Source organism: Haemorhous mexicanus, chromosome 13, assembly GCF_027477595.1.
Source record: "Haemorhous mexicanus isolate bHaeMex1 chromosome 13, bHaeMex1.pri, whole genome shotgun sequence".
Taxonomy (NCBI): Eukaryota; Metazoa; Chordata; class Aves; order Passeriformes; family Fringillidae; genus Haemorhous; species Haemorhous mexicanus.
In genome coordinates, this window is record NC_082353.1 from 5981887 (window position 1) to 5994151 (window position 12265).

The 12265-nt window shown below is 42.1% G+C and overlaps 1 protein-coding gene across 6 annotated transcripts in view; it reads right to left on the reverse strand.

Moving 5' to 3' along the window:
* Nucleotides 1–12265, reverse strand: part of TLN2 (talin 2) — a 142519-nt gene that overhangs the window by 25341 nt on the left and 104913 nt on the right. For all 6 annotated transcript variants that reach the window (XM_059858121.1, XM_059858122.1, XM_059858120.1 and 3 more), the window contains 12 exons: nucleotides 11809–11949; nucleotides 10522–10703; nucleotides 9988–10120; nucleotides 8457–8558; nucleotides 7518–7688; nucleotides 6767–6913; nucleotides 5819–5920; nucleotides 4370–4489; nucleotides 2687–2833; nucleotides 1783–1949; nucleotides 910–1093; nucleotides 164–289 (listed from right to left, as the gene is read on the reverse strand). In XM_059858121.1, the coding sequence (XP_059714104.1) occupies nucleotides 164–289; nucleotides 910–1093; nucleotides 1783–1949; nucleotides 2687–2833; nucleotides 4370–4489; nucleotides 5819–5920; nucleotides 6767–6913; nucleotides 7518–7688; nucleotides 8457–8558; nucleotides 9988–10120; nucleotides 10522–10703; nucleotides 11809–11949 (1722 nt within the window). The remainder of the gene's footprint in view (nucleotides 1–163; nucleotides 290–909; nucleotides 1094–1782; nucleotides 1950–2686; nucleotides 2834–4369; nucleotides 4490–5818; nucleotides 5921–6766; nucleotides 6914–7517; nucleotides 7689–8456; nucleotides 8559–9987; nucleotides 10121–10521; nucleotides 10704–11808; nucleotides 11950–12265) is intronic.

Here is a 12265-nt window from a genome sequence, read left to right on the forward strand (position 1 = left end):
TGTTACAGGACTAAATACCAACTCTTGTGTTGGCCATGGTACCATGACAGTTAAACAAATAAAGGAGTTTTCAGGCAATTAGAAATTGCTGAAGTCAAAGTTCCACGTTTATCAAATGTGATTGCACAGACACTCGCAAATAAAATTTAAGATAAGGTTTTACCTTGGCAGCACCTTTCAGCTGGTACATGGATGGATCATCTGCTGGTTTGCTGGCAGCTCCTTTGGTAGCACCAATGAGATCTGAAAGGGCCTTGGCAACATCCTTGATAGCATTGATCAGAACAACCTGTGGAATGAGAAACAGCCATAAGGCTCAGGCAATAAAGTGTGAGGGTGTGATTTTTAGAGCATGGCTAAGAAAATCTATGTCTTTTTCAGACATCTGCAATATGCTTGCCTGCCTCCATTTTACTGAGATCCAAAGAAGAAACTGAAGAAATATTAGGGATAATCTACATGAAAAAGTTGTAGAGTTAATTGGAAAACAAGACACATGTAGCTGGAGAATGGCAAGAGTTTGTCAGCCTACACAAATAAGAGAGAGCACAGTCCAGACATAAGCTGGATAAGCAACTTTAAAGACCTGCAAGCTCTTCAGAACAAAAATGAGATGAGCCAGAGTTCCAATCACAAGTTAGTAAAAATGAGCCATATACTTAGCCAGAAGCATCCCAGCTGGAACACAAAGTGAAGTAAAAGCAGAAGGATTACACAAAGGCCTGACTAGTTCCAATCAGTGCTTGAGCCTTTTGACTGTATTCTAAACAAGTGATATCTGAGTAAACCCAGAAAACTCCCAGAGGGGATGAACCATATTGTGTTTCTTAAAAACATTAAATCACACAAAGTTCTACCAAATGAAAACTGTTCTCTGTAAGAGTATCAGAAAATCTTAAAACATCTCACCTGTGTTTCAGGATCATCAGATCCCAAGCTAGCTGCTCCCAATTTTACTACCTCAGCAAGCTGAGTGATGGTGTTAGCTGATGACTGAGCTGCTTGGGCCAGTTTGTCCTGACTTGAGGCAGCTCCAGAAACCAACAATTTTGTGTCTTCAACTAAAGCTTTTGCTGTTTTCAGGATATTTTCCCTGTAGCAAAAGAAGAGGAAGCAGGGAAGGAGTAGAAAATGAGAAGAGGGGAAAAATGTGTTTTCCAGAATTATGGTGACTAACAGCTATATGAAAGAGCTAACACACCAATGTCCCTTCATAACTTGACACAGGTCAAGGGTGTAAGTTTAAAAAAAACACAAAACCAAAAAAGCAACTATTAAAACAGCAGCAGAGCATTTGGGGCAAATGCAGAGCAGTGTAATAAAATGAGCCCATCTTGAAAAGAAAGAGATTGGGCAGTAGCATCTGAGAGCATTGTATTTGAATACTAAAAGAAAATCTGGCCATGCTGCGGGAGAAGTACCAGCTGCTGAACATTCATATTAATTAGCATATTGTAAGAAAAACTAAAGGAATCACAGGCAAGGAAGGTAGAAGGAAGAATGGCAACAGGAACAGAGAGTGTGTCCTGGTCAGGGTTCCCCGCCCCGTCGCCTCTGTATCCGTGTTTTGACATGTCAGAACAACAAATCCAAAGGGGTAAAAGAAGAGATGAGTATGCAGTTCACAAACAAGTTAAATCCCACGTTTCCTATACCTCTTCTCACTCCCCTGCCTCGTTCAGTTTCATTCACAAGAATCCAAAAAGATAAAAGTTTATCTCCGTGTCCCAGTTCCACTGTTTCCCTGAGCATGCACTCTTCCATTTTTTCAGCAACACTGACCTGTGATCTGCAAATGATTCATTGTTCTCAGCATTAAGGGTTCCAGCAGTAGCAAACATGATAGTGGTGTCCAGATCCGCAATTATCCCAGAGACAGCACTGGCTGCAGTAATACAGGCTTGTGTGCCTTTGTTCCCTGCCTGGAGGGCAGATAAAACCAAGGAGACCTAGAAACAGCAAAAAGCAACAAGGTGGTCATTGAAAGAAAGTTGGTCCTGTGAATCTTTACTACTCTCTTTATCAGCTTTAACTTTACAAGGTACTGTCTATCCCTGTCTAAATTTGGAATTGTAACTACTTCTGGGATACATAATGAAACTGTACAGCTGAGAGCACATTAACACAGGCTGAACCAATGGCATTTGGTGAGATCTGAAAACTGCTGGCACCAACTCTCAATGGTCATGTCTAATAAAAGGAGAGATATACCATCAAAAAGGTTCAACAAAACTACCCAGGCCATTTATTTGAAGGGGATGTTTCCAAGGAACAAGAAGCCCCACAGTTTGAAGATGCAGTTCTAGGCAGTTACTTCTGTCCTAAAAGGGGAGGACATTGCTGCATGAAACCACAAGTCACTGACCAACCTCACAGTAACTGTGGCCAGGGAGTGTCTCATGAGGCACAGGAGCCATCTCACATCTTAGGATATTGTTTTGGACCAATCTCCCTCTGATAGGAGGTTGAAGTTTTATTGCAAGGCCTGAGGAAGGACTAACCATGGGCTAATCCAGCCCAGGAACACTGAATGCATGAAAAAGAAGCAAGACCTTTGGGTAATTCAGACACTGTTGTACTACAATGCAAAGTTAAAAGAAAGTTTCCTGAATCCAGTTTGACTGGTTTACTTCCAGTGGAATCTGGATAGACAAACACCGTGGGGCAACAAGGAAAGCCATCTTACCTTTTCTGTGACAGCACGAGCACATTCTATCAACTCCCTTTTGGTGTAGCTGTCTGTAGGGCAAATCTGGAGAGCTCCAGCTTTTTGTACAAGAAAGATACACCCATGGCCAAGTTCCTGCACCCGAGTCCTGATCTGGAACCCAATCTAGATGGCAAAGAAGGCACAGGGAAAAAGGAAGAAAGAAGAAAGCAAATAAATAAATGTCATGCTGGTATATTGTGTCGACAGAAATGGAAATGCTGTCTCTCTGGTGAATATCAATATTCTGCCCACCACTATAACTTCTCCAAAGATCAGGAAAAAGCACAGATGTAATTCCATCTACACATGAGCACAACCCTATAAGAGGCTCCCTGATGAAACAGGGCAGGAATGACCCAGAGCCCGGGAAAGAGAAGGGGTAAGGCAGGTAACCGAGTCAAAAGGACGTAATTCAAGCATTTGCAAGTTCACATTTAAACAATGCTACTCCATTGTCCAGAACTGCCCTGTCAGCATGAGCTGTACTCAAGGTGTGTTCAGCAGGTAAAAGCATATGGTACTGTTCACTGCTGAAAACTGGGTCAAAAAATACATAAGTATGTGATTCTCTTTGCTTGGTTTTGAACCTTGCACAGTCTTCGCTCTCCAGAATCAATCATATCGGTGTGGAGCACTGAAATGGGGAAAATCCTGCTATTACTGCTTTCAATTTATTAGTAATCCCACATCCTAAGATGTGTGGTCCCTGTTTTGAAACATGGTAGCTGTAGTCCTTGCATGTATGCCCTCATTCCAGTGTATTTGGGATTAATACATGAACAGGAATCACAGCCATTAGTATCACAAACGGAATTATTTTAACCTCAGGCACAAAGTAACATGCAGAAATTGTAATTCAATTTAACAATATTGAGCCAAGTGCAAGGCATAGCTTTTCATGTAGCTGCTGAGCACAAAACACTTAAGTCTATCAGCAGGATGTGTAAGCACAGAGTCAAAAACTCTTTAAAGGACTTTTAAGCAGATAATCTGATAGATCTGGAGAAGGCGAGATACCCTCTACCCCATCTTGACAACATTTGTCTGTGCTCCAGTAAGAAGAGAGGGGTGAAAGGGCTATGCAGTTGTGCTCAGAGAAGGTGCAGCAACTCCCACAACAGGTTAATGCAACTGAGGTGAGCAGCCTGTCCTCCTCACTTAGCACGAGGCAAGTAAGATACTTCTCCCATGACATTCCAACTCTGAGCTATGGAGGATGTCCTTCAGCAAAAGACACTTGTGCCCCAACTGCTTGCATGAATCTCACTTTCAAAATAGCAAGTTATACTTAAAACCACTTACAGGCAAGATAAAAAAAGCATATAAATATTTCTAACTTGTCAAAACATGCAAGATTGAAGGAAAGCCACATAGTAACAAGGTAAGAGTTTTAAGAGTTTTCATTGTATTTGCAAGTTGCCTGTAAGTGAAAGCCCCAAGTAATTTAGGAGATTCTGTTGTGGTCTATGGAATTATCCACTTTTACCCCAAGGTTTTTCTTTCTAAAGCCAGACAGAAGTTTTGACAAAGGGTTTCTGTTCTTTGACTGGGCAATTCTTATAACAAGGCTTGTCACCTTTACTGTGCTCTTCACAGTAAAAGCAGAGCCTTGTTAGCACCACCGTGTACAGAGAATAAAGAGGTCTAAAAGCTGCAGACCTCCTCTGGTTCTGCCGTAGCTGCAGCCATTCGGCCCTGGAGAGCCAAATGCCCATAGTCATTGGTCATTTGCGACGCAAGTCCTCCCAGCTCCTCCGGGTTAGTAACCGACTTAGTCATCTGAAAAAAGAACACAGGCAAGAGAAACAGAAAATTGACAGGCATGAGAATAATTTGTTAATACACCCCAGATTAGAAGCACACTCATCTGTTTGGCCACGCTGATAAAATGGGGTAATCTGCTTGCCATGGAAGGGACGTGTCCTCCAGCAAGAACTCCAGAGGAAACTCAAGCAAACATGCTTTATTAGAGTCATGGCAACTGGGCAGTTGCTGCAGATACTGAGGAATCCAAGAGCAGCAGTTAGAGCCAATACTTCACTCTTTGACACAGAAGGGCCATTGGCCAGGCACAGTTATTCAGACTGGGAAGGAAAGCAGGGTTTGTGTGTCACAGCCACCTTACTTTGTCAGAGGTGAGCTAATCCCCATCAGCCTCAGCTGAGACGTGGAAGCACAGAAATGGAAAAAATCTGAGGACCAATGCAAAACACATCTCAGATGAGGGAACAGGATGGAGAAGATATAGGCAGGATGACACAGAATGTGTCTCAGTAAAATGTCAGTACAAGTAACTGAATGTCTCTTTAGAAAATGCCTATCTTTTAAGAGATAATTCTTCTGTCTAAAATAATATAAGTAAAAGCAATGGAGGTCCATTCCTGGGATAAAACTAGTCTTTAGACGAATTTCTACTGTCATAGATAGCAGAATCATGGACCTGTCTTGACTGCAAGAGCAATCAACTTTGTGAAAAATCCTGTGTGTAGCACGCATGAACAGTCACCTCCACTCTCTCAACAACAAGCTAGAAACCACTGTACTGTTCCAAGGGAAGACACATTATTGCATTACTGTGAAACAAGTCAAGAAAAATCTCAATTCAACAGGTTTCACTTTTTTCTTTTTTTAAACCCAGGTGAGTCATAGAAATGAAAGAAAAGGACAGTGTGGGATGTTGATCTGTATTCATTCATGAAGCATTATATAGAGCTCTGAAAACACTGATGTTATTTGACTGGCTACATGAAACAGTAAGTGTGAAAAAGTATCCCAAAGTCATTGATAAACAAAAGGTGGCATTCCAGCCCAGTTAAATGGGCTGATGAAAAAACATGTGGTTTTCCTTTTACATCTCCTCAAAAATGAGCCAAATAAAGAACTTTTGTGCAGAAAGGCCACAATATAATCCAGGGCTCCTCCTGTAGAGTGGTATGATAATACCTCTAAGATGCAAGAGTCAAGTCAACAAGACCATCACTCCTTTTGCTCCATTACCCCAGAAGAGATTATTGAAAATTTGATGATCAAGAGTGTCTCAACACTGCACAGGTAATTCCATGTTCCTTATGTACACCGAGTTTGGACCCTGCTAAGGTAGCTTCTTACCATTTCCTGTGCTGTAACAGCAATGGCTTTAGAATATTTCACCACCGTGGTCTGATAATCAACAAAAGTTCCTTTTGGATCTGGAGGTGTACCTTCATCCAGCTGCAAGACAGAGGGAAAACCACAGCATTAAAAAGTCACAATAAACAGCATACTTTACTGGCAACGGTAACATTGTATTATATATTCAATTCTGTCATCTCCTCTCTCAAGACACACAAGTGAAAATAGTGCACCAGGATGCACCAAAGAAGCTCAGCAAATACTTGAGCCCAGGTTCTGAGCATGGAAGATGCAGAGAATGTACAGTGCAAAGTACAGTTTTTGAGCATGAGGTTTACTTCTCATCAAAGGTCAAACAATCTCCTCAGCTAATCGAGAAAGGAAGGTGCAACAGTTACAAACCAAAATGTTCATGACAGAAGATAATGTAAGATTTCTTTAAGTGCTATAGTCTTCAATCTTTATGTCAGGATAGGAAGAGCAAAATATTTGGATTGAACTTATGTACACTTTGCAACTATACATCTTCAGTAGAATGCATTACAAAGCACAGCAGAGCATTTCAGGCTTTGACATCATCTTCTCTGAAAGTAACTTGCTTCAAGGTTGGCCTGCTGTTCATTTAAGAGACTAACATGAAAGATAAGGGGAAAAAAAGGAAGCAAAAGTAAGAGGTCACTTGATCTAAGACGATAGTTAAATGCCAGAATATTACTGAACAAACTTTTGTAGTAATTCTACTGACAGGTACCATGTACATTGGAAACGTGAGCACCATGGCCCACATCAGTTTTATTTTACAGTATGCAAAATCAAATAATTTTCAGGTTTCCTGTGACAACAGTTCACGACTGACCATTAAATCAGCACCAGTTTGTCCAAAGCTCTGCACTGTGGATCAGCTTTCAAACACAAAGTGAGAAATGGGTTTATTTCTATGCTCACCTTGGTCATTGCCTCTGCAATTGAGTCTACCATACCTCCAACCATGCCAACCTCACTTGCAGCTTCATTTAAAGTGACCATGATGTCATCCACAGCCTCCTTCATCAGCTGTGCAGCCTCAGTGATGGCATCGTGAGTGTGAGATGCCTGGAGGACACAGAACGAGAGAACTGAGATAGTCAGAGATGTTTTCTCTGCAAAACAACGTGTGAATCAGAAGCGTAAGAAATTAAAACAGTAAAGGCACTGAAATTAACACTTCTGGGCAAAGATGACAAGTAAAACACTGCAGCAAAGCAGACAGAACAAAACTTGGTAACTCCTACAAGGAGCTGTGGCACACAACACTTTCAGCCTCAGGTGCCACAGTCTTTTAAATGTCCTCTAAAAATGGCAGCTCTCTATAAGGCACAAATTACACCTGAGTTACGTAATGCTGTGTAATGCTGCTCTTTGCTGCCAAGGGTCCCCAAACCATTGGGCCATGCACCAGACAAGCCCTGCTTTTTAACCACTTGCTTTCTCTATGAGAGCCTAGATTGCTGCTGTCATACCCTGACTTTGTGTCCCCTGAGACGATGCTGTGAGAAGACTGCAGTCCTGTCTTGGAGAAATGTTTCCACTCTCAGGAGACACCATGAGAGCTGTCACTGGCTGCGAACAAATCCCTTGACTGTACAACAGGTATGTGCTGGGTGTTCTGCCATACTTGTTTTCTTCTCTCACCCTTAATGCCACACAACCACCTTACCTTGGGGTTTCCTCCCCCTTCTTTGGCAGCATACAGTATCTGTAAGGCAGATTCTGCTAGAGTCTTGCTCTGGTCCAACACGGTCATCTGTTGTTGATGATTCAGTGTCTTGGATGCCAAACCAACTGCAGCTGAAACAAGGGGTTCGAAGTAACTTGCCAGCTGTGTTACCTAAGAAAGCCAGAACAGCCCCAGAAAGCCATTAACCACACTGCTCAGGTGAAACAGAGAAAACACATTCCCTGCTTACCACTGGGATGTGGGTTAGCTCAAGGAGCACAATGCTTCTGCACTGTACAGCACTAGGCTTGGATCACATGCCCAGGGATTGGGTCTCCCCTCACTGCCCAACTCCTTGGCAAAGCCACAGGTCTCCTCCTCCAGAAGCACATGGTCCCTTGAGGTTACATGAAACTGTTCAAGACTGCCACAGGAGCCACATGCTATTCAAGAGCACCCCTGAAAAGCATCTCCTCTGGGCAAGGGAGGAGCCTCTCAATCTTTGTTGCTTCTGCAGTTTTTACTCTGAAGAATATACAGGATGAGAACTTGCTATGTGAGAAACTTCTGAATCTTGCAATAACCATGGTAAATATAGTTTTGGTATGTGTGTTCTAACATTTGTGTTTTTGGACAGACATCCTACAAGCATGAGTTTGACTCTACTTATACTCCATATAACAGAGGAGAGAGAGAGACATTTACACAAAGCCCCTAACCAAAAACCTCAATAAGAATTTCTTCCCTCTGGCCAAAATTGTAAAAAGGTTTTTTTGGTCTTGGCTCTGAGTATTTAAAAACTCCTTTTTTTTTTTTTTTTCTTATTACAAATGTGTTCTTCTGCTCTCCCATAGGAAGGGAAACTGCCATCAAATTGGGGTCTTCCCTAACATTCAGCTGTCCAAGATTTCAAAAGCCTTTGTCATGGCAGGACAGTACCTTGTGCCCCAGCTGAGCTGCCTCTCCCCGAGCTGCAGTGGCTATGGGATCGATGAGGTGGCCAATTTCCTGTACAACTGATGTCAGCTGCTCCTGTAGAGCCTAAAAGAAAGGGAAATTGTCAGTTGCTATCACAGCTGTTCTCTCATCCAGTTGTACCACACTAGACAATCATCCTTGGACCAGTCAACAAGCTCAAAGCTGTTCAAGTGACCTGCTATGGCAGAATGCAGGAATCCACACTGCTAGTTTTCCTCACACACTGGCTCATTTCTTCTCCCTTATCCTCTTTCAACAACAGCAACCCTGAGATGAGCCTGCTCCTCTTAGGTTTATATGACAGATCTGGGGAGAGAGTGCTGACACCAGCAAACTCAGGGCTAGGTGTTCCTTCTCACTGTGATTAAGGGCTCCCCTGACACCTCCCAAGCTATTTTTGCACTGACAAAGATTTAGTATCACTGCACCAATCAGAAAACTGTCAGGAGCACTGATTTAAGTGTGAAGAAACATTTTTCAAAGCAAAAAATACAATGCAAGAACAAAAATTCTGCCACAGATTTTGAAGCAAGTGGGACAAAGGCAAAGGAAAAATGTCACATCTCTGAAGGACAGAGGTGAGGAGTGACCTCCTGAATACAATCTGCAAGACAGGAGTAAACATATTAAAAGCATATTAGTGGCCTGGTCAAGACAAATAATGGCTTTTAATTCAGAGGCACTTGACATCTTGGCAGCCATCAGGATTAAGGTCACTCTCATGAGAGGCAAGAGAAAAAAAAAAATTTTTGCCCTTTGTTACATTCCTTTTCCGCTTTATAAATGCCATTTTTGGTAACATTAACTTCAGTTTGACATGGTGAACACAATAACTTCATTTCAATTAAAATGAATGATAACATATTTCCTGCAATGACTTCTTTTGCACAGCTTCATTTGGTCTGACATGTTTCTAGTATGCAGTGTTACAGCCCAAAGGAACCACTCTAATAAACATGTCATTTCAAGAAGCAACAGTGTGAAAAGACATAAATAGCAAGATGAGAATCTCAACATGAGTTGAGACACTGAAGAGAGCAGAGAAGGAAGCTTTCTTAAAGGGAACATATCAATATCAACTTCAAATTTCACTTACTAAAGGACAAAGTGGGCATTAAGAAAAAAGAACATTGACATTTATGTCAATGGACTTCTAGTAATAGAGCAGCTTCAGAAACAAATTTATTAAGAATCTTCAGAAACTAATCCTGGCTTCCACATGGCAAGGCACCACAAAAACTCTATCAGTCTGTCATAGCAGCATAGGAAGTAAGAGTAATACGTGGGTGGCAGTAAAAAATAACTGCTTTCACCCCTACTATTCCCTGGTGATTTTAGGATCTTTGAAGAAGTGATACACTTTTGTCTGTGTATGACTTTGCCTAGAAAGACCCCAGTAAGGACACTTCTCCCGTCACTGGCAGTGGATTGTGCTGAGATTGAGCAGCAGGGTGTCCAGCACTCCAGTGTTTGTGCCTGCTCTCTGCCTCACCTCCACAGAGATGTCATCCCTGGTGGCCAGGCTCTGGCTCACAGCAGCCAGCGAGGCCTGCTCAATGTCCCTGATGCACCTGTTGATGCCATCAATGGAGAAATCACATTCACGCTGTCCTGGAGCCTTGTCCCTGCAAGACACAGACACTCAACTGAGCACAATGGCAAGGAGCAGGGCCTTTGCTGAATGCACACAGAACCACTTAAAAAAAAAGAAAAAAGCTATTTCTCACATATTGCATGTTGACACACGATCTACACAGAGGTAGTATTAGCTGGTGTTCATGTTTCACAGCATTCTTTATTACATTTACCTTAGAGTGAATTGTGGGTGGAACCAGAGAAGGAGAACAGAACACAAACACACAGCAGCCCTGTGCTGCAGGGTGCTGCAGTCATCAAACACCCAGTGTAACTAGGGAGATAGTGTGCATCACAGAGTAATTTCCATCAGTGAAAAATAACACAGTGCTAATGGCCATATGGCATTTTTTCTTTATGAACAGTTGCTCAATTGCTACAAAAGACATACCTGATAGAGGTAATAAGACTCTTGATAGAATCTGAGACTGTATGGGAATGTCCTGCTAGTACAGACCAGGTAGGAGGGTCTTTGGGATTGATAGCCAGAGAACGGGCAGTTTTGATCAATAAAGATGAACTCTCCAACATTGTCCTAGCAGAAACCAGAATTGGCTCCTGAGCTTGTGATCCCTGTGGTCAGGAAGGTATAACAACAGGAAGAACATTTGAATTATTATTCGAATTCATCCACACTTTCTGCTCCTAAAAGTCCATTTAATTAACAGCATTAAAATGGAATCATAATCTCCTCCTATTATATTGACAGATAGTCAACACAGAAATAGAACAAAAATAATCAGTCCAACAGCTTTCTCTGAGACATACTTAAGAAGCATATCTCAAGTTGAGAAATGCATTTTCCAGCTGAGAAACAAGAGAAACAATGACACTTGTCTAGTTGCAGACTACAGAAATATCACTGAAAATAAGCTTTGTCACAAAAATTGTTGTCATCAACAGATGTGTCCTTTCCCCAGTCAGATTACTAACTCCAAGTGATGACTGATGACTCTTGACTGGGTTATCATCTGTGTATCTGTTTTATTTTATAATCTGATAAACCCAGGTACCACAGACCTGGAAGACACATTTAGATTTCAGTTACAGCCCCACAGCTGTAAGACTGCAACAGCTGCTGCATCATCTGATACTGCCATCTGGATCAGAGCCTGACAAAAAGCAGGAGGGCCAGTAACAACACATGACCTCTACTCCAAAGCTTTTGCAGAGCTTGAGGGGTTTGCTTTTTTCTTTTCCCTGTGAAAAAACCCCAAACCCAGCAAATCCTTTATTAGTCTCTTCACATTCTACTCTGCTATAGTTACACAGTTTGAGGATGGAGAACTTGTGGGCAAAAAGGAATAAACCCAGCAATACCCCTTTGATTCTTGCCAGAACTAACTAGGTTCCATTTCTTAAAATTGCTCTTGAGGGAAAATGAAAGGGATATTTACTATTGTATTGCATGGAAGGACCCAGATACTAAAACATGCAAATTCCCTGTGCTGTATGGCTTTGCTAACAGCAGACTTGCAGCACTTACTGTAGCCAAACTGTGTATCCTACTGGTAGAAAAGTCGAGGTCAGAGGTTAAACACAAGACAGCAGAATGCCCTGTGAACAACCCAGAAACCCAAGGAAATATTTTGGGGTCTTTACACTCACTGTCTCCCAACATGTGATTAATTCAGCATTTTCAGCTTTTGGAGGATGGAAATGCAGTACCCTGCCTTACCTCAGTGCTGATCTGTGCTGGGATGCTGACAAATTCTGGGTTTGAAGCAAATGCTGTCAAATTTTCCACAGCCTCTATTAAAGGTGCAGTGGCAATTCTGCACTTGTTGCGGTTCTCCTCCGAGAAATCTCCATCCAGTGCCTGGAAATGAAATCAGGATTGAGCTCTGTCTGAACAGGTTTCTTTAGCAAAATGGAAGGAAGATGGCTCAAGTCTTCCTAGTTTTAAACCACTGCATGTTGAGGGTATTTGAAAGCCTCTTCACAAACAAGATTGATGCAAAGAATGTGATCTTCTAGGAGTGTTTCCTGCCTCAGCTGGTTACTGACCCTAAACTTTAAACTGCTGCAGGTTTTCTGTCATTGCACTCTGATGAGTCTCCCAAGTGTCCCAGGATCTCACACTCCAAAGGTGGAAGGGGGTAATGCCCACCTTGTGGTTTGTGAAGGTGGCTGTT